General features: G+C 38.0%; 1 protein-coding gene across 2 annotated transcripts in view; it reads right to left on the reverse strand.

Annotated features, from left to right (window-relative positions):
• Positions 1–19,296, reverse strand: part of RPS6KA5 (ribosomal protein S6 kinase A5) — a 166,858-nt gene that overhangs the window by 14,389 nt on the left and 133,173 nt on the right. For both annotated transcript variants that reach the window (XM_031679331.2, XM_072963594.1), the window contains 6 exons: positions 13,358–13,508; positions 10,362–10,523; positions 8,412–8,537; positions 7,894–8,027; positions 7,132–7,225; positions 2,846–3,016 (listed from right to left, as the gene is read on the reverse strand). In XM_031679331.2, coding sequence (XP_031535191.1) covers positions 2,846–3,016; positions 7,132–7,225; positions 7,894–8,027; positions 8,412–8,537; positions 10,362–10,523; positions 13,358–13,508 — 838 coding nt within the window. The remainder of the gene's footprint in view (positions 1–2,845; positions 3,017–7,131; positions 7,226–7,893; positions 8,028–8,411; positions 8,538–10,361; positions 10,524–13,357; positions 13,509–19,296) is intronic.

Below are 19,296 nucleotides of genomic sequence, written 5' to 3' on the forward strand. Positions count from 1 at the left end.
CATGAAGCTAGTACCCACAGTTAGTGAATCTGATTATATTGTCTTTAGACATCCTAACAAAATTTGTTATGCCTTTATGATCATTAAATTATTCCCCAGCTCTGGAACATCATTTGCTTTTTAATATTACTTAAGCTGAAATAAGATACATCATTGAAATCTTCATTGATACAAAGAAGAAAAATCTTCTAAGCCTCCATTCAAAAGTTAAAAATGAAGGAAGTGGGAGGAAAGACAAGCAAAAAAATTAACTGAAAAGTTTTCTTAAATTTTCTATCATACAAAATGCTTAATCCTGAATATGCAATGGAATTAAAATGTGGGTATATCCACTTACATAACTGTTTTGAAATGATAAAACTGTAGAAATAGAGAACAGATTAGTAATTGCCAGGGTTAGGGACATGTGAGGGGACAGGGAAGTGAATGTGACCTTAAAGGCCAACAGGAGGATCCTTGTGGTGGTGGGACTCTTCTTACCTTGCATGACTGTATCAAGGTAAATATCCTGACTGTGATATTGGACTATAAATAGCATCAATTTGGGGAAAATGTGTAAAGGGTACAAGGGATTTCTCTATTATTTCTACAACTACATGTGAACCTATAATTATCTCAAAATAAAAAAGATCAATTTACAAAACAAAGAAAAATTTAACATCGATATAATTAAATGTAAGGCTTCGTCACAACTGAAGTCACACCTGGGGTTCACGGATGTGTACTTGGGAGCAGTCTCAGCAAATGACTCCTGAGCTCCTCCACAGCACAAGCACTGTGCTATGTACACAGCAGTGGATGAAGCACACCTGGCCAGTCTTCCCTGAGCCTGCAAGTCTTTGGAAATGACTTCAGTGTCTTCTGTATTAAGACTGGCTAAGGACTTCCTTGATCTTAGATTTGGAAATGGAGGAGACATGGCAGTCCCTCCCCACTCCTCTCCCAATTCTGAGAGCAGAGTTGGGTGTGCATGGTCAGAAATGGCAGAAAGTAATCATTCGAACCCCTTTTATCTGTTCTGCTGGAAACTGATAAAATTTCTCAATCTTTCAAGAATATGGGGACCAGTTTGAAAAATATAAAGCGGCCTACTAAGAATGTCAGCCAGCTTCTAAATTTATTTGATTCTCACCTAGAAATTATCTTGCCTATGCAGAATATGAATACCACATCAGTATCTACCAAAAGATACATAATCAGATCTTAAAATGCTACATCATTGGGGAAGGGATTAAACTTTTAGTTTGAAAATAATATATTCTGTCACTTAAAAGTCAAAGCTATTTTATTATGAAAATGTTAGAACAGGGCACATTTTCATGTCTCCAAAATTTATGCTGACTTAGGACTCTAATAGTAGAATGTCCTAAATAATCAGACAATTTTCCTTTTCAAATGACTATTGGAAAGGAAAGCTTTATAACAAATAAGAAAAATTAAACTATGTGAGTATCTTTTTAATCTGTAAAATAGGAAGGCAAACTTAAATTCTGCTGGAGAGGACAGTTGCATCATTGGAGACTCATGAGGTGACAGATGGCCAGTTATCAAAGAATAAAACATGTGAAAATGAATTCTAGACAGTCATGGAACAGATCTTCTCAATTTAAAAAATTACATGCTTGTTCCTTGTCTATCAAAAAAACATTTAAGTGGTGTGCTTTCACTTTTAAAAATAGATGCTAATCTCCAATGTACGGAGCACCATATTTTGAGTGGGTGTTGTGTAGGAGAGTGAGAACTCTGATGAAGGAAGCAGAGGGGTAGCTATCATAGTTGCAATTTCATAAAATACAATTCACTTTTGATTAATTACAAGTAATATGACTAATAGTCATAGAAAGTACACAGAGACGGAGGTTTAAATCCTTTAGGAATCAGTCAATTATATACGAATGCACAGAATTCCATTTTAAAAACATCTTCCTACCAATAATCCAAGATGCTTAAATAAAAGGCAAAAATGGTGCCTTTGGGGAACTATTCTTCTGTGGTCTAACACAAAAAATAAACACCAACTTATTATTTTAAATACACTTGAAAATGCATTATAATCACATGGTAATTAAAACTGAAGTTCTAATTTAGGGAGTAAATATACATAATTTTGCATAGGGTAGATGATGATTCATTGTTAACCTTTTATAAATTATTGGATTTTGTTTTCCAATTTTCATTATTATTTTGATTTTTCTAGAAGAGGAATTTTCATATTTTTGGTACTAAAAAGGGATCATTTTAGAGTTAGGACCTTCTTTTAAGAACCGTTTGAAAGAAGAAATATATAAAAAGCTGCTACTTCTGCATTGCTACAGAGTTCTATAAATATAGTACATGAGCAAGGAAAAGCACTTGTAAGGATGGCAAACTAATTAAACTAAGACAATGCTTTATATTTAAATATTTAGAACAGAATTATAAATATTCCTACTCATGAGCTAATCAATTTGATTATAAAAGTGAAAGATAAGTTTTCAAAATACACCATAAAAAAACCCCTCCAAAATGGTATACATTTAGGAGGGATATTTTCTGCCACAAAAATTTCCATTGCTATTTTTAGTCCACAACTGTTGAATAAAGTATTTCTTCCATAAAAGGCTCTCACACTTATAAATACAAGCTCGAGATGATCGGCTGGCAAAAAAAAAGACAAATTTATTTTATACTGAAATAGAAGAGATAAAAAATCCAAGAAACATGATATTTGCAAATATCTATTTAGCAGAAAGCCCTGAAAATAAAAACACAAAACAAAAACAAAACAAAAAAGCCCACACATATCTGGAGGATATTTAATAATGATGCTAGATTGCATTATATGAGAGAACATGTAATTTTATACCTCGGGTTTCAAATCTCTATGTACCACTCCGACATCATGCATGTGGCTCACAGCCGAAACAAGCTTCCGCATGATGTAGCTGGCTTCCGTCTCACTGAAGTGTTTCTTTCTCTTAATTCGCTCAAACAGCTCTCCTCCGTTCAGAAGTTCCATCACTAGAAACGTGTGAAGCTAGAAAAGACAGGAGAATGTGGAGGGGCTTAACGCAGAGGAGTAGAAGCTAATCAATGTATAAAATATTTATTGAATATGAACCACTACCAACACATTTAAATAGTCCCTTGTTAAAATAATCAAGGGCAATCCTTGTATCTTAGAGGAAAGAGTTGAAGGATAATGTGGCTTTTTTAGAATTCTATTTCGGTAATGGAAAATTTCAAGCACTGCAGAGAAATCTTTATATATCTCCTTGACTAATTCTTTCATTTGAATTCCATTCCAACACTCTCTATCAAGTTTACATATCTTTCTTTTTAAAGTGTGACCTAGTACTGATAATAACGTGAAATTGGCTGTTTTAAATAATAAGGAAGATTGCTGACAGAACATGGGTAACTGCCCATGAGAGGCCTGACACACACATTTAATGGCAAATTTACCTTTTAAAAAAGGCATTGTTGGATGTCACTTTAAATCTGTTAGGGCTCAGCAGATTAGTTTCAGGGTTGCTGTTAATACTCATGGCAAATACTTATAACTCACTGTGGGCTTTTTTTTTTAACTGCTTTTGATTCCAATGGCATTATCTTAATTAAATAACTTAAAAAGTTATATATTTACTATTTCCATAAAGAAAATAACATAGGAGCTATTGAAAAGCAAAGGAATTGTATCAGTTCTCCAATGAACACAAAAAAGTTTAAAAAAGATATCAAGTCAATATTCAAATCCAGGTGCTATGCATTATAGCAGCACCAATGTCACTAAAGAAACAAAATAAAGTATGCTTCCCTTTGAATTAGCGAAGTCCAGAAACATTGCTTCATGAAAAAGACAACTATAAATACATTATCCTGCACACAACTGTCAAATTCTAGAAGGTGAATAACACTTTTAACGAGAGAATTGCTCCCAGGCTACTAGAGCTCATGCTGATTTATCTACATCATACAGGTAAGGTCAGAGCTAAAGGTCTGCTACAGGTATATGCCAGCAAGCTTTAAAAAAATGGGGGCAACACTTACAGTGGTTTAAGAGATAGGTTTTAGAATCAAACCTGGATCTGAATGCCAGTTCTGCTACTTATGAGAAGAGTATCTTAATTATCCATTAGAGTCAACAGTATGAGATGGGACCATGGAAACAAAAGATTAGAATGATACGTGGAAGGGTCACAAACCAAGAATGTGGGCAGTCTCCAGAAGCTAAAAAAGGCAAGTCAATAAACTGACCCTTTGAATCTCCAGAAGGAACCAGCCCTGCTGATACTCTGACTTTACACCAGTGAGGCTGATTTTGAACTTCTGACCTCCAGTCTGTTAGATGATAAATTTATATTGTTTTAGGCTTGTGGGAATTTGTAACAGCAGCAATAGGAAAGGAATAAAGCAGTAACATACAAATCATGGAACGCAAAACTATACTGCTGTATGGTCAAAGGCTGGAGACACACCCTCAATCAGTTTCACCCATTAGTGAAAAAGAGGACGGTGTTGGATCTGGGGACGATCTAGGCAACTGTCACCATTATGGAAAAAATAACTCAAAGTACAAACAACTGTATATTAGAATAATAATATACTGGTATACGTAGGATTGTAACACGAGATAGTTTACATTCTAATAACTCTTTATAAAAATAGCAAATAATATGGACAGCCACATCTAAATCAATGAGGTTAGAACACTCCCTCACACCATACACAATAATACACTCAAAATGACGGTGCAGCCACTATGGAGGACAGTATGGAAGTTCCTTAAAAAACTAAAAGTAGAGTAACCATGTGATCCAGCAATCCCACTCTTGGGCATATTTCTAGAAAAGATGAAAACTCTAATTCCAAAAGATAATGCACCCCAATGTTCACAGCAGCACTATTTACAACAGCCAAGAAATGGAAGCAACCTAAGTATCTGTAACAGAGGAATGGATAAAGAAGATGTGGTATACACACACACACACACACACACACACACACAGGCACAGGAATATTACTCAGCCATAAAAAGAATGAATTAATGCCATCTGCAGCAACACGGAAGGACCTAGAGATTATCATACTAAGTGAAGTAAGTCAGAGAAAGATAAATATCATATGTTATCACTTATTTGTGGAATCTGAAAAAAAAATGATACAAGTGAACTTATTTACAAAACAGACTCACAGACATAGAAAACAATCTTATGGTTACCAAAAGGGAAGAGGGGGAAGGGATAAATTAGGAGTTTGGTATTAACAGGTACACAGTACTATACATAAAATAGATAAACAACAAAGACCTACAGTATAGCACAGGGAACTATATCAATATCTTATAATAACCTATAATGGAAAGGAATCTGAAAAAGAATAAGATAGATAGATTGGGTTGAATCACTTTGCTGTACACCTGAAACTAACACTACACTATAAATCAACTATACTTCAATAAAAAAATTTAAACAAAAAAAAAGCAAATAATAAATTTAACTTGTGACATAAAGAAAAAATCAGGGATGCAGTTCCTGAGATCTGACAGTGGCCTGAAGGTCAGAGAGTGAATGTCTTGGCTGGGAAGTAGCCAGGGGCACAGCTGCAAAAACACAGAGGGGCAACTTGAAGGTCATCCACCAAGCCCTTGATTGATATGTGAGTCATCTTTGACAGGAGACTGTCCAGGCTCTTCCTAACCATTCCCAGTGGACGGGGGACTCACTACCTCCACTGTAGTTGTAGTCCAATGAGGTGGAGGCAGTACATGAGCAGGGAGAGCACTTCCCCCTGAGTCTTTGCTTCAAAGATGCTCCTTTTCTGACTATAAGCACCAAACAGCAGGTAGATGGTGATGTCATTTTTGGATGCTCACTCACCTGATGTGAAAACCAGGCTATGTGTCTGCCTCCCCTAAGGCAATAGACAAAGTCATGAAAGGCTGGTTTTGAGGTTGGACTGTGCAAGTTCAGATCCCAGCATTACCACTCACACACTGCGAAACCCTGTTACCTGAAATCTGTGAGTTTTGGCTTTCTCACCTCATAGAGTTACTATAAGAATTGAATAAGACAATACATTTAGAATGAGTGCTACCATACCTGGATCCCAAAAGGTGTATGGTTACCATGCCCCTGCTGCTGCTGCCTGGCTTCCCCACAATGTATCATCCTTGGCCATGGTGCTCGTGGAAAGTTCAATGTGGTAGGGAACCAGGCCACAGCTCTACGAGTACACGGATGTTACAGCAGCACAATGGAGAGAGCCCCGAAACAGAGACCAGGTTTTCCTACTAGATTTTCACTGATTTGCTAAATGACTTCTGTTGGACAAGTCTCATGACTATTCCCCCCCCCTTTTTTTCCTGTGGGAAAACACTCATTGCCTTCTTGAACATCAGTTTCTTCTTTGATAAAGTTAGGATTGGTTGTAGCTCTTGTGGCTAGCACATTGTCTTGAGTAAGACTGTGTCATCCCACCCAGTCTCAGGAGGAAAGGTGACTGTAATGGGGCAACTTCTGTTGGGGAAGGTGGCAGTGGAGGGGCTGGGAGGAGACATGGACCTGATGCAACACCGTTCCTCCCGTATCCAAAGTTATACGCTTCTGGTTAGGCTCCTGCTGGAAAGCGATACTGGGGTTAGAAGAGGGGCGGCGTGACCCAGCAGTGCTCTGAGCAGAATCTGCCACCTGGAGGAAGATGCAAGGGGAGATTCTTTGCGCTTCTGCTTCCTATTTGGTCTTTAGTTTGCACTAATGCGGCTTCAGGCTCTCTAAGTTCTACTCTTGAAGTGAAAGGATTAAGTTAAAGGCTGAAAATTACTGAGTACTGAGAAGTACGTGGCAATGAAGCTTCATGGGGTGGAAGCTGAGCTGGCAATAAAAACAAGGAGCTGGTGGCAGCGCCCCAGGGCTCCCCACCCCCCCATCCTACTTCTATATCCTACATGACCACTACTGAGTCATGAAAAGCAACAGTGAAAGAAGGCATTGATTTTGGGGTGGGTGAGAGTGTGTGTGAAGTGGTTTTTCTGCCCTCTCGAGTGGCTGGGTCACGTCCCATATCCCTGACTGACCCAGCGGCACCAACAAAACTGGTGAAAAGTAGAACCTTGTATATGAATGAAGATGCACAGAAAAACAGGTGGGATACCTGATCATGAAAAACTTCATGTAGTTTCACGATATTGGGGTGTCCTTCACAGAGTTTCAGAGCTGTTATTTCTTTCTGAGTATTGGCTTCCATCCTGCAAGATGAAGCAGTTAGTCTCTCATGCCTTGTCACCAAGTTTTTGTAAGTATTGCCCCCAACTCTGATTTTGTTTTTATTTATGGTATATTCAGAATGTCAGTGTCAAAGTATCAGAATGAAGCTTCCATGAAAGTAGTGAGTCACGCACCAACTAGAACAAGTAGTGCATTATTCTTGAGGAAAATGATCATTTCTGAGTCAGAAAAGAGCTAATCATATGAAGAAACGGATGCCCTCCTTGCCTGACAGCTTGGTAATAAGAATATATAATCACAGAGGTAATAATCAGTTACCAAACCAACTAGCTGTCTCTCAAAGCTACCCATAGATTGCTAAGTAATTTCAGAAAAAATATTTCAAATATACAACTAATAGGAAAGGCAGTAGCTGCTGAATTCGCTAAGCAGGGCTGACTAAATATCACTACCACGAGAAAATCTTTTCACAATGATCTCAAAAGCAGACCATAGTCTGATTTATGTCTAAAATGGATTACTTTCTCAGAGTTAGAATTGTGGATCAACTGATGAGCTGAATGGCTAAAACCATGGTTAAAAACTTACAATATACCATTACTTTCCTTTTAAATACAAAAAAATCTTAATTTATAGACTCTGTTGACTAGGATGAAGACATAAGAGAGACTGCCAGGAATGGTGATACCTTTTGCTGATAATTTTGACTGCAAATGCTTGGTTACTTTTTTTGTGTATGCACTTTCGACAAATGGAAAAACTTCCTTCTCCCAATGGTTTGTCCTTCAGATCTAGGTCATAGTGTTGATAGAACGGAGAGTCCTGATGAGAAACCAACATCATTTAACTTAAGAAAATATTAGTAATACCCAGGGATAGATAAAATTGTAGAGCAACAGAACATTATTCATGTTAATAAATATGAATGGAATACATTTATTATCTTTAATAATTCACCTTTAGCTCATCTCTATCATCTATATCACTTATATAAAATACATAATTTTCTATCGCTGTAAAAAAGGAGCTCATTCAAACTGATGTTAATAATTCTCTAAGGCAAATACTGCTATTTCCATTTATTCATTTTTTCAAATTACATTTTAGTCGAGTGGAAAGTCTATTAAACTTACTGGAGTTGAGAAAATCAATTAGTGTTGGTATTTACACCATAAATATGTCATATAATTAACCACATCTATATACCTTCATCATTGCACTTCTAGCAACATTTGTCACTCCAGGACGGTCAACTCCCACGTGAGACTGAAGAGGGTCTATGACAGCTGCATTACGCTTGAACAGGATAGAAGGAGCAACAAAGGAATAGCCCTAAAAAAAAAAAAAAAGTAAAAAAATAAAGATTTGCAATTTTCCAGTTTAGCACAGTCTCAATTGTAGCATTTTTTCTTAAATCAAGAAAGAAGAATGAAAAGTGCTCAAGTATTTGTTAAGATGAATCTAATTTTATCTTATTTGTAATCCAAAATGCAAGGTTATTTCAAATCAATAGAATAAGTCCTTTCAGAAGGAGATAATGCCATCTTCTGGTAGAACTAAACCAATTCAAAATTAAAGGCAGAAAGGCACCTCCTCCCTTTCCCATCCCCAATATCTGACTCATAGCTATAATTCTTTTGCATTGCTGATAAGTTTGCTTATAAACACATCTAAATTCTCAAAAAAGGTAGAGTTAAGTTACCAAAAAGTGAGTCAAATGCTACCATTTTTCAAACCAGAAAACTAGCAATTTCAGTTAATTTCTAATACAACCATTATTTGACTTTGATTATATTTCCTTAGGTTAATTACATTTATAATCGAGTTTTAAAAGAGGAATAAACTCAAACAGCAGAATGATATGCTGAACGAAAAGTGGTACAGATCTTCCTTGACTTACCACGGGGTTATGTCCTGATAAACCCACCATAAATTGAAAATATCACAGGTTGAAAATGCATGTAACACACCTAACCTATCGAACATCATAGTTTAGCCCAGCCTACCTTGAAACGTGCTCCGAACACTGACATTAGCCTATAGTTGGGCAGCATCATCTAACACAGAGCCTGTCTTTATAATGAAGTGTTAACTATCTCATGTCCCTTACTGAACACTGTACTGAAAGTGAAAGACAATGGCTGTATGAGTCCAGAGCGGTTGTACGTGTGTCAGCGTTTATCCTTGGGACATGGGGCTGACAGGCAGCTGTGCTCACTGCTGCTGCCCAGCAACGTGGAGAGGACCGTACTGCATATCACCATTCCAGGAAAGATAAAAATTCAAAGTATGGCTTCTACTAAATGTGCATCACTTTTGCACTATTGTGAAGTCAGAAAATCCTAAATTGAACCCATAAATCAGGGACCATCTGTTTAATGATGGGTGGTTAATCTGTTCAAGTTAGAACATTCACTAGTTCAAGGAATATTTTTTTTTCAACATCTGCTATGTGCCCAGCCAAGTGCTAGACAGTAGTGTCACCAATGTCCAGAGACAGTGTCTCAAAGGCCAGATTAAACCATACTACTGGGATACTTATTAAAGTTAAAGAAATGAAGTTACGATGCCATTTAATGGTTAGAATATTTTATCTTAAGTTTGAGAAAAGATCCTAAATATGAAATTCTTTCTAAATCTTTTTTAAGAGTTGGGAAATAGTTCAGATCATTCACTGAAAATAAAGAATCAGATAGGTGGGAGCGGGTATAGCTCAAGAGGCAGAGTGCATGCTTAGCATGCACGAGGTCCTGGGTTCAATCCTCAGTACCTCCTCTAAAAATAAATAAATGAATAAACCTAATTACCACCCCCTCAAAAAAAACAACTAAAAAATCAGATAATATTGCTTATGAATGAAGGTATTTTGTATGAATAGAGGTAAGCTAAAGTAGTATTGTATTTTCTATAAAAGAAACTGAACAAAAATAAAATTTCAGGTATAAATTCCACTTACATAAAAAAACACACAAATAATGTCTGCTATTTAACAAACCATAAGCTTCAGTTAACAATTTGCAATATCTCTGTACTTAATTTTGAAGAGATTAGAGAATCCTGTTTTTCAAGATGCCAAAAAACTTTCAAATGGGAAAATTAATCTTTTCCTTCAAAGCACACATCGCCAACCAACCCGCGTGCGCCCTTGGAGGTTACCTGAAACAGCCTCTCGGAGCTCTGGGGCAGTGCCGCGGGAGAGTAGGTGGGGTCCATTTCTGTGAACTCTTCTGCAAAGTTACTCACATCTAATTCATCCCGGATGACTGGCTTAAAGGGCGCCGGCACTTTTTTGGCAGCTAAATCATCCCAATTTATTTTCTGAAACAGAGAAAGAAAATTGGTACAACAGAGAAATCAACAAAGTTGAAATGCATTTTTTTAAAATAACAAAGATAGATAATAATTTTAATTGATCAATAGAGAGAGAAGCACATATTTCAAACCAATGATTAAAAAAAATATTTTTCACAGGCAGGAGCACATTTTTTATATTGCAGCTTGTAGCTCCAGCGAATGCTGTGTCTGAAAGACGAGACTGCTATCACTGTGCCATCTCATCCTGGCCTCTGGGGGGCACCAGGACACCCTAGTTTACCCCTAGGGATAACAAAAATTATTTTGTTCTGAGTCCCCTGAGAAAGGTGTTAAACCAAAACCAAACTGACCCAACCTAAACTAAACTATAATAAAGCTTTAAAATGGATATGAATATTAACTGCAAAGGAATATTTCCATTTTCTAGAGGCAGTGTTAACTAGTTCTCCTCTTGTACTTGATATTCCTCCTGGCCATCTGGACAGATTAGGCAATAAACAAACTCACTCTAACTCATGTTATGGCTTATGTCTGTAAGTCTAAATGATGCTGTGATAGTATGAACTGATGTAAGCACTCTTTTCTCATTCAACTGTATTCCAGCATTTCAACATTGCCTCTTCCCTTCCCCAAGGGATAATCCAAGTCCCCTTTCCACCCATGTCAGTCACTTACTATCTGATAAACTGCCGTGTCTTTTATTTTTCAAATTCAACCCTCTCTTCCGTTTTCCTTATGTTCCTTCTGCCACTTAGAACAACCTCAGATAATACTTATGATTTGAATCCCACAGATATCTTATTAATGTATTTCTCTTAAATCTAAGATATCATCAATAGTAAGATATACCACTACTGAATGTACCATTAAGAAAGAAAAAGCATTACCAATTAGAATAGTAAGCTGTTGTCTGTTGTAAGCTGCATATTACTTTCAGAGATGGTAAAACGGGAAACTTGTCCTTCCTGGTTGGTGACATTCAGTGAGTTTAATCAACTAACATTAAGTGTTTTTATTATGCCCTCTTGTGGAGGCAATGGAGGTAAAATCATTAAATTACAGATCTTCAAATTTTTAGCTAGAATGGTTTTAGAGATCATTTAGTTCAGTGCCTGTATTTGGTCCATGTGGAAATTGAAGCCCAGAAATAAGAACTAACCTTTTCATTTAAACATTAGCCAGTGGAAGGGCCAGTCTCTTGACTTTCTAGTTCATGTTCTTTCCTCTATGTGGCTGTAATGTTTTCCATTACAAGCATATGATTTATGCTTGGCTATTGTACAGACATTAAGAGAAACTTCCAGAGTAAAGGGGTAATTAAAAGAAATATGTTGTGAGCAGGAGAACGTTTAGTATGTAGAAAATTGAATGTTATTACAATCCTCTCCACCTTCACTCCATTTGGGTCTTTACAAGTAGAATTCTGGTCTTTCCTGAAGTATCCCTGTCATTGAAAAAGTCAAAGCAATTAAATAACCTAAAATTACTATTCCAAGCTACAGAAAAGAGAAATTTCTCTAATATGAAAGCTATATTGCAATATTCACAAATACAAGGAACCATGGAGAAAAAGATCCAAGGAAAATATGATTTAGGCTATTTTGCCTAAATTTTTGCCTGAATATTTCCTTGAATTTTACCTTGTTGTTAATTTTTGAGCCAAACTCCTGAACAAGATATTTGAAATAGTTTGTTTAAATGTTAACCTTTCCAAGCCATATTAATCTATGAAATGCACACACTGAGAAATTAACTTTATTTTAAATGTATTTCTCACCGTTACTGAACTTTTGTAAGATGTACAGTAATATTTTTTAAATGTTTACACCAAAAGACTGAAATAAATGTGCCCTTTTCCGGGCATACAAGTGCAGAGAGATAATTCTTATTCTCAATCATTGTTTGTTTTTCTATATTTAAAAAAAAACAGTAAGCAAAAACATGAAAGCTTACTTTACAGCAGATTTTTTCTTTTTTTTTGGTATGATACTTTCATTCGTGTTGGTGATTAACAACGTAAAAGCTCAGTTTGTAGAATAAAAATAAAACTTGGACGGTCCCTTTAGACCATAAATAATGAGGTCATGCTTGTTGATAGGACAGAATTATTTAAAAGTCATAAGCTTAGAGTTTTAGAAATCAAGGTCATGTGATCCCAAGTTGACCATTTAGATTGAAATAACTAACCAACTCAGTCAATTTAACTTTTTTTTTTCCAGTTACCTAAAATTTCGGTGACTTTTTTGGACCAAATTGAGCAAACTAGGTTGAGCAGATGTGCTGGTGCTCTGTAGAATGGTCTCATTAGGCTTTTTCAGAATAAGAAAAGCACCATCTCAAGTACAAAGAAAATAAATGAATAATTCTCTATATATTATAGATATGTAACTGAGAAATAGGCCGATTTTGAATTTTCTAAGATTGCTCCTGGGAGAAGAAGAGATGAGATCACCATTTAAATGGTATAACACAGTGGCAGTAATTACTCATAAACCGGGGAGAGATATAAAAAATAAAAGCAGAGTCTCCTCAGTCCATATGCCTAAATCACAAGATCATAAATGGAAACCAGCACTCAGAAACTCTAACCAATTAGTATGTAGAAAATCGAATGTTACGATTCTCCCCGCTCTCCGTTTATGGAGAAAAAGACCATATAGGTCTCTATATGGTCTGATCCTTTCTTAAAGGGTTCCTGTCATTTAAAAGAGATACAACGTACATAAAAATAGGGAAAAAATAACTCTAAAATGGAACATGTTCACTCATTTCATCAAGAATGCCAAGTACCCTGAAAACAGCAGGGCATATAAAACCATCTGTTCAATATGTTTCACCTGAAAAAAGAGATGTTCTTTGATTTCATCCGCATCACGTGGACCACATCCCAGTCTTTTCTTGGGATCTTTCATCAAGAGACGCTGAATTAGGTCTTTGGCTACAGCACTCATTTCTTGGGGATACGGAGGCTCGCTTTTTAATATTCTCCTGTAGGCAGATAAAACTTGCTGTTAAAACAACCAGAGGATGAAGCTACAGTGACAGTGTTCTTCGCAGAAACGATTACAGTGTGGACACACTTTGAAATTGAACTATATATGAAAAACAGAGATAAAAATATTTAAATTGAGATACCATGAAATCACATTTCTGAAACTTAAATAAGCAGAAACAGAAAGTATTGGATCATTTTCCAGTACATCAATCCTAATAGGAAACTGCCATCCCAAATATTTAATTAGGAAAAAAAGGCTTGGGGTTGAATTAGATTCCTTATCTAGAGACTCGACTCTATGATGAAAGATTTCATAATAGAACCAACTTTAATAGATTCAGAGCAGTGAAGTCAGCACTTAGATTTGCAAGGACAAAAGAAACCCCAACTGTACCCGCCTCACTTCTCTTTCCCCGGATGCCAGCGAACAGAAGGCGCCAGCGGGAAGGCAGAGGGAAGGAAGACCGAGACAGGGAGAGTAAGAACCACTTGGAAGTGGCTCAGCTTCTGATATCTGAAAATGAGCACCAGAGCTGGGGGCTTTTCATGGGATGAAAGCATCTGCTTCACTACCTGCTACGATGAAACAGACAGGTAAGCCTTTGAAGGCGAGTGGTGCTCCAAGGTAGAATGAACATTGCTATTTATTATGGAAAGTAAAAATTGGGATAGTCAGGTTTCTTGATGAAGTATTTTAGATTACTCTAAAGTCACAGAAGAAATCAATCCAATCCAAATGTACCTTTGCCCCCTTAAAAGCCAGAGCAATAATTTAAAGAGAAATAACGGAAGGGGCTGAGTGAAATTAAGAAGCTTAACACAGGACACTTGGAGATAAATTGCTTCTCAATTATTTGGGTTTGCAAAAAGATTCCTCTGTTGTGCATTAAAATATCAATAACTGTTATGGAACCAAAAACAGATAATTGTAACAGACAGTATCGTGCCGTAAGTAAGAACAGGGACTTTGGAGCCAGATCAGGTTCAAACACTGGCTCTGCTGCTTATTGGCTGTGTGACCTTGAAACAGGTAATTAATGTCTTTGCACCACAGTCTCAACCATTTTCTCGACAGCAGTACCTACCTAAATGGGTATTATGATGCATCAGTGAGTTAAAACGTGATATGGTGCTTAGAATAGCACCTGAAACATACCATATGCTTGATAAATGTGGGCTCTAGCTTTCCTACTCCCTCACTGAAGGCAACCACAGGAAAAGGGAGACACCGTGGCAAGTAGAAACTGAACATCAGTGAAAACGATGGTGGAACGGTAGCTTTTAACTAAACATTCCAACAGGAGCGTCCATTTCAAAGCTAATTCTACTTCTAGCACTCCATCCTGGGAACCTAAGAAAATGCTGAAAGAACAAGCCAAAAAAAAAAAAAAGCAGATCCCTCTTTTCTTTCTGATTCTTAGTTTTCTCCCGTTGCTCACTGCCCATCAGGGTTGCAACATTAGAAAGAAGAAGGCATTTTGGCTGACTTCATCTGAGGGTACTGACTCTGTACCGTTACTTAAACCGGAGTCACTGACCTTTACTGGACGTCTGCTCTGTACTAGGCACTGGGGAAAGGAATGGTCAGTCTTGTTGACCATAGTGGGTTCGTGGAGAAGGAGGGCCAGCGAGAGAGCAGTGAGCACCCAAAGACAGGCACAGCCCCACCAAGATGCCCAGACTGGAGGGAGGCCCAGGAGACCCCGCGCACTCCTAGGGGCGGTGGTTTGGACACACCACCAGCAACACTGGTGTGTAACCGAGGTGTGCGGCAGGTCCATGTGCAGGGAACAGGAAGTTTAGATTCAGATGAGGCAGGGATTAGATCCGGAAGAAACGGAGTAGAAATCTCTAGGAATTCCTGCTGAAAACAGTGCTGAGAAGGGAACACAGAAAACAAACAGCGATGGCCCCAAACCCTCCCCTGTCCTAAGTGGAAATCCTGCGACCAGAACCAGCGGGGGCAGACCCTCACGGAGGATGCTGGACACCAACCACTCAGCGTGGAGGAGGGAAAGCGGGAGCCATGGTGGAGGATCACGGAAGGACCACCACCAGGCACCCTGTTGTCTCGTGAGCAGAGTGGCACAGGGTTTCCTCAGCGATGTGGAGAGGCTCCAAAGCCCACGAAGAGGACCTGAAACTGGGGGCAGGGTGGGAAGGAGGGAGGCTTACAGCAGGCTCAACCCTTTTCTCTACAGGAAGGTGATCTCAGATTTACCTTCTTGTACTGTTTCCTTGAAACGCACCGGTTCAAGATGGATGTGAAGCATCAGGTGTGAAGTTACCCCTGAGATGTGAACTGTGCCTGGCCTGACAGGTGTGAGCAGGCACGATGGCCCTGGAGGTTGTCTCATCCAGGACTATTTAAAACACATTCTCCAGTTTCTGTTGTTCTCCCCTCCCCAAGGGTGCTCTTGTTGGGGCTTGGAAGCCATGCTCATGGGAGTTAGAAGAGAGTCCCTCTGTTGAGCTTCCCATGCTGGGGTGGTCCACACCCACCCACCTGGTCTCATCACTAGTGGCTGAGGGTTTCCTTTCTGGGCTGGGAAGCCAGGCCTGGGTAGTTGGAAGGACCCCTGATGAAGATGTGTTTGATGCTGTCATGCCAATACACTGTGTTTCCTGACCTATATCCTTCTAGAAAGCAAAGTAAAACTAGTGCCAGATTCTGGCCTACTGTGCCCTGTGAGTGTGACCATCAATCTGAGTGCCAATCCACTGGGGCTGTGCAGAGTGGGCGCTAAGAAACGCAGAGGCAGGTGGAGGACTCCTGTGGGACGCCCAGTCGTAGCAATACCAGGGCATCCTGCAACGAGGGCTGGAAGACATTGCTCGAGTGTTGCTGCCACTTCACCTCTTCCAATGTGCTTCATTTCTGAGTCAGTAATAACCCAGACCTATTTTCTTCTTGCTTCCAAATGAATCTTAGAGCCCTCTGTCAAATCAGAACAGGCTCTGAGTTAACACATCACATTGAACACTGCACGTGTATGCTATAATTTAATCCATACAACAATCCTATCCAAAGGTATTACTGTCCCTGTTTTATAGATGAGGAAAGATTCCCTTCAAAAAGCAAGAAATATACAGAGGAATTAAAATTTCAACCAGATATTTTATAACATGGATGATTTCAGTATTTATACACCAGAATAATCAATAACACAGTTCAGAAAATTTGGAAAAAGAAAATAATTGGGAGAATTTGCCCACCTACATATTAAAATGTATTATAAGTAAAACTGTGAAAGTGAAGTGGTAGTAAAATAAGTGAATGGCCATATCAAGTGGACAGAAGAAACAACTTGAAAAATAGCCAGGCATATACAAAAACTTACACTGTTTTTAAAAAGTGACCAGCCAACATAGGAGATGCCACATTGTTTGACAAATGTGTTGAGCAAACCATTTATTTGGGAAAGTAACGCACAAGACAAGACCTTGTCTTACATCACAACCCCAAATAAACTCTGAATGGATTGAGGAATTACATGTAAAAAGCAAAATGAAATAAAATTAAAACATGTAATAATATATAAATGAATTTAAAATTTCTTCCCATTCATGAATGTAAGTTTCTGAAAACCCCTGTGGTAAGAGAAATTCACAACTGATTAGCTTGAGAATTTATGAAGCAATAAGAAAAAGAATTTATGGAGTAAAGGGTGAGGACATCAAGATTAAAATGAACCCTAAGATGGAGAGAGGGATGGGTAGATGGGTAGATACATAATTAGCAAGTATGGTAAAATATTCAAGCTAGAATCATGGTAGTAAGTATGTGGGTGTCCACTGTAACAAATATTTGAAAATTTTCATAATAAAATGTGGTGGAAACAGTGAGCCTATGAAACTTGGCACATGTGTTTTGTATGTTCACTAAAATGTAACAACAAAAGGAACTGTCCCAATAAAAAGTTATCAATCCAAGACATGGAAACAACTTAAATGTCCACTGACAGATGACTGGATAAAGAAGTTGTGGTATGTATATACAATGGAATACTACTCAGCCATAAAAAAGAATGGAATAATGCCATTTGCAACAACATGGAAGAACATAGAGATCATCATGCTAAGTGAAGTAAGCCAGAAAGAGAAAGAAAAATACCATATTATATCACTTATATGTGGAATCTAAAAAAAAAAGGACATAAATGAACTTATTTACAAAATAGACAGACTCACAGACAAAGAAAACAAACTTATGATCACCAGTGGGGGGAAGGTGGAGAAGGTTAAATAGGGAGTTTGGGATTTGCAGATAATTACTATATATAAAATAAGTAAATAACAAGGTCCTGCTGTATTCAGGGAACTATATTCCATACCTTGTAATGGCCTATAATGAAAAAGAACATGAAAAGGAAGAAAAAATATATATGTGTATATCTGAATCACTAAGCTGTACACCAGAAATTAACACATTGTAAACTGACTATACTTCAATTAAAAAGAAAGTTATCAATGACTTTTAGTACAGTGGTATTATGCTCACCCCCTCACTCCACTAAGGTCTTAATTGCACATCACCTAGGTCCTACAAAATCACTGTTTCTCCACATTCTTTAACTCTTTACCTTGTTTTACTTTTCTTCATGGAATTTAAAGACTATTCTATATTTATTTGTCTATTATCCATGTCTCCCAATTAAAATGTAAGCTCAATGGCAGTAGGGATTCTCTTTTTTGAAAAAGCAGTCTTGTTCACTGCTTTATTCCCAGGGCCTGGAACATTTTAACACATAGCAAGTGCTCAACAAATATTTACTGAATCAATACATGTCTAATTGTCCTCCGTTTACTATACCAGGGTCTTTCTTCCTCAGTTTCGATAGATGCCTGCAGAGAACTGTTTCGCTTTTTTGCAGGTGGCATGCATTCTCATGGGTTGGTTGTCTATTTTCATTTGGCCTCCATTTGAAAGTTCACAATCTTTCCCATTGCGTGACTTAATGTTGTGGACTCTCACTTCCTAGTTCCCATGTGTTTCCAGAATTACAGAATTACTTATGCGCCTGCCTGAGTTAGAAAGAGTTTTCAGTAAACTTCACTTACTCTAAATTTTTGTTCAATAACAGAGGAATAGTAAAGTATATCACAGTGTATCTATTCAATGGTATATTAAATAGCCACTATAAAATTATATTTATGAAGAGTCTGCAATTAGAGAATGCTTATAAATCTACATAAAAACTGCAAAATATGAAGTTACATTTCTAGTATGAGCACATTATTCAGGTGACGAAGACTAAAAGGAAATACTAGCAGTGTTGTCTCTGGGTAATATTACTGCTGTTTTCCCCTTATGCGTGCTTTAAACTATAATGAACATTACTTTTAGAACAGGAACAATAAAATGAACTTCATTTACAGGATGACAGACCCGCTGAGAGCAGTTCACAGACTGGTGAGGACTCCAGGGAGTCTCGAAGCTCCTGTCTGCAGGGCCCTGTGCGTGTTTCCCCACTATCTATCTGAAAGGCACTTCCTTCCACCCTTGGCCTGTGTTGTCTGTGGGCCAGTACTCCCCAGTCCTTTACTGGAAATAAGCATCTGCCTCCCTAGAAACAGCTGCAGGGAACCAAATGGTACCCAGGAGAGAGCATGAAGCCAACTTCCCAGCCACTCTGCACTTGACCCCAGTCCCACCTCCCTGGAGTCTGAGCCTTTAGGTAACTAGCTTAGTGTCGTCAGGGAACAGCGCACAGCTGCACGTATTTTTCAGGGTTGTGAGGATTCAAGGACACGATGTAGGTGACTTCAGGCACAGAGGCT

The sequence above is a fragment of the Vicugna pacos genome, chromosome 6 (genome assembly GCF_048564905.1).
Source record: "Vicugna pacos chromosome 6, VicPac4, whole genome shotgun sequence".
Lineage (NCBI taxonomy): Eukaryota > Metazoa > Chordata > Mammalia > Artiodactyla > Camelidae > Vicugna > Vicugna pacos.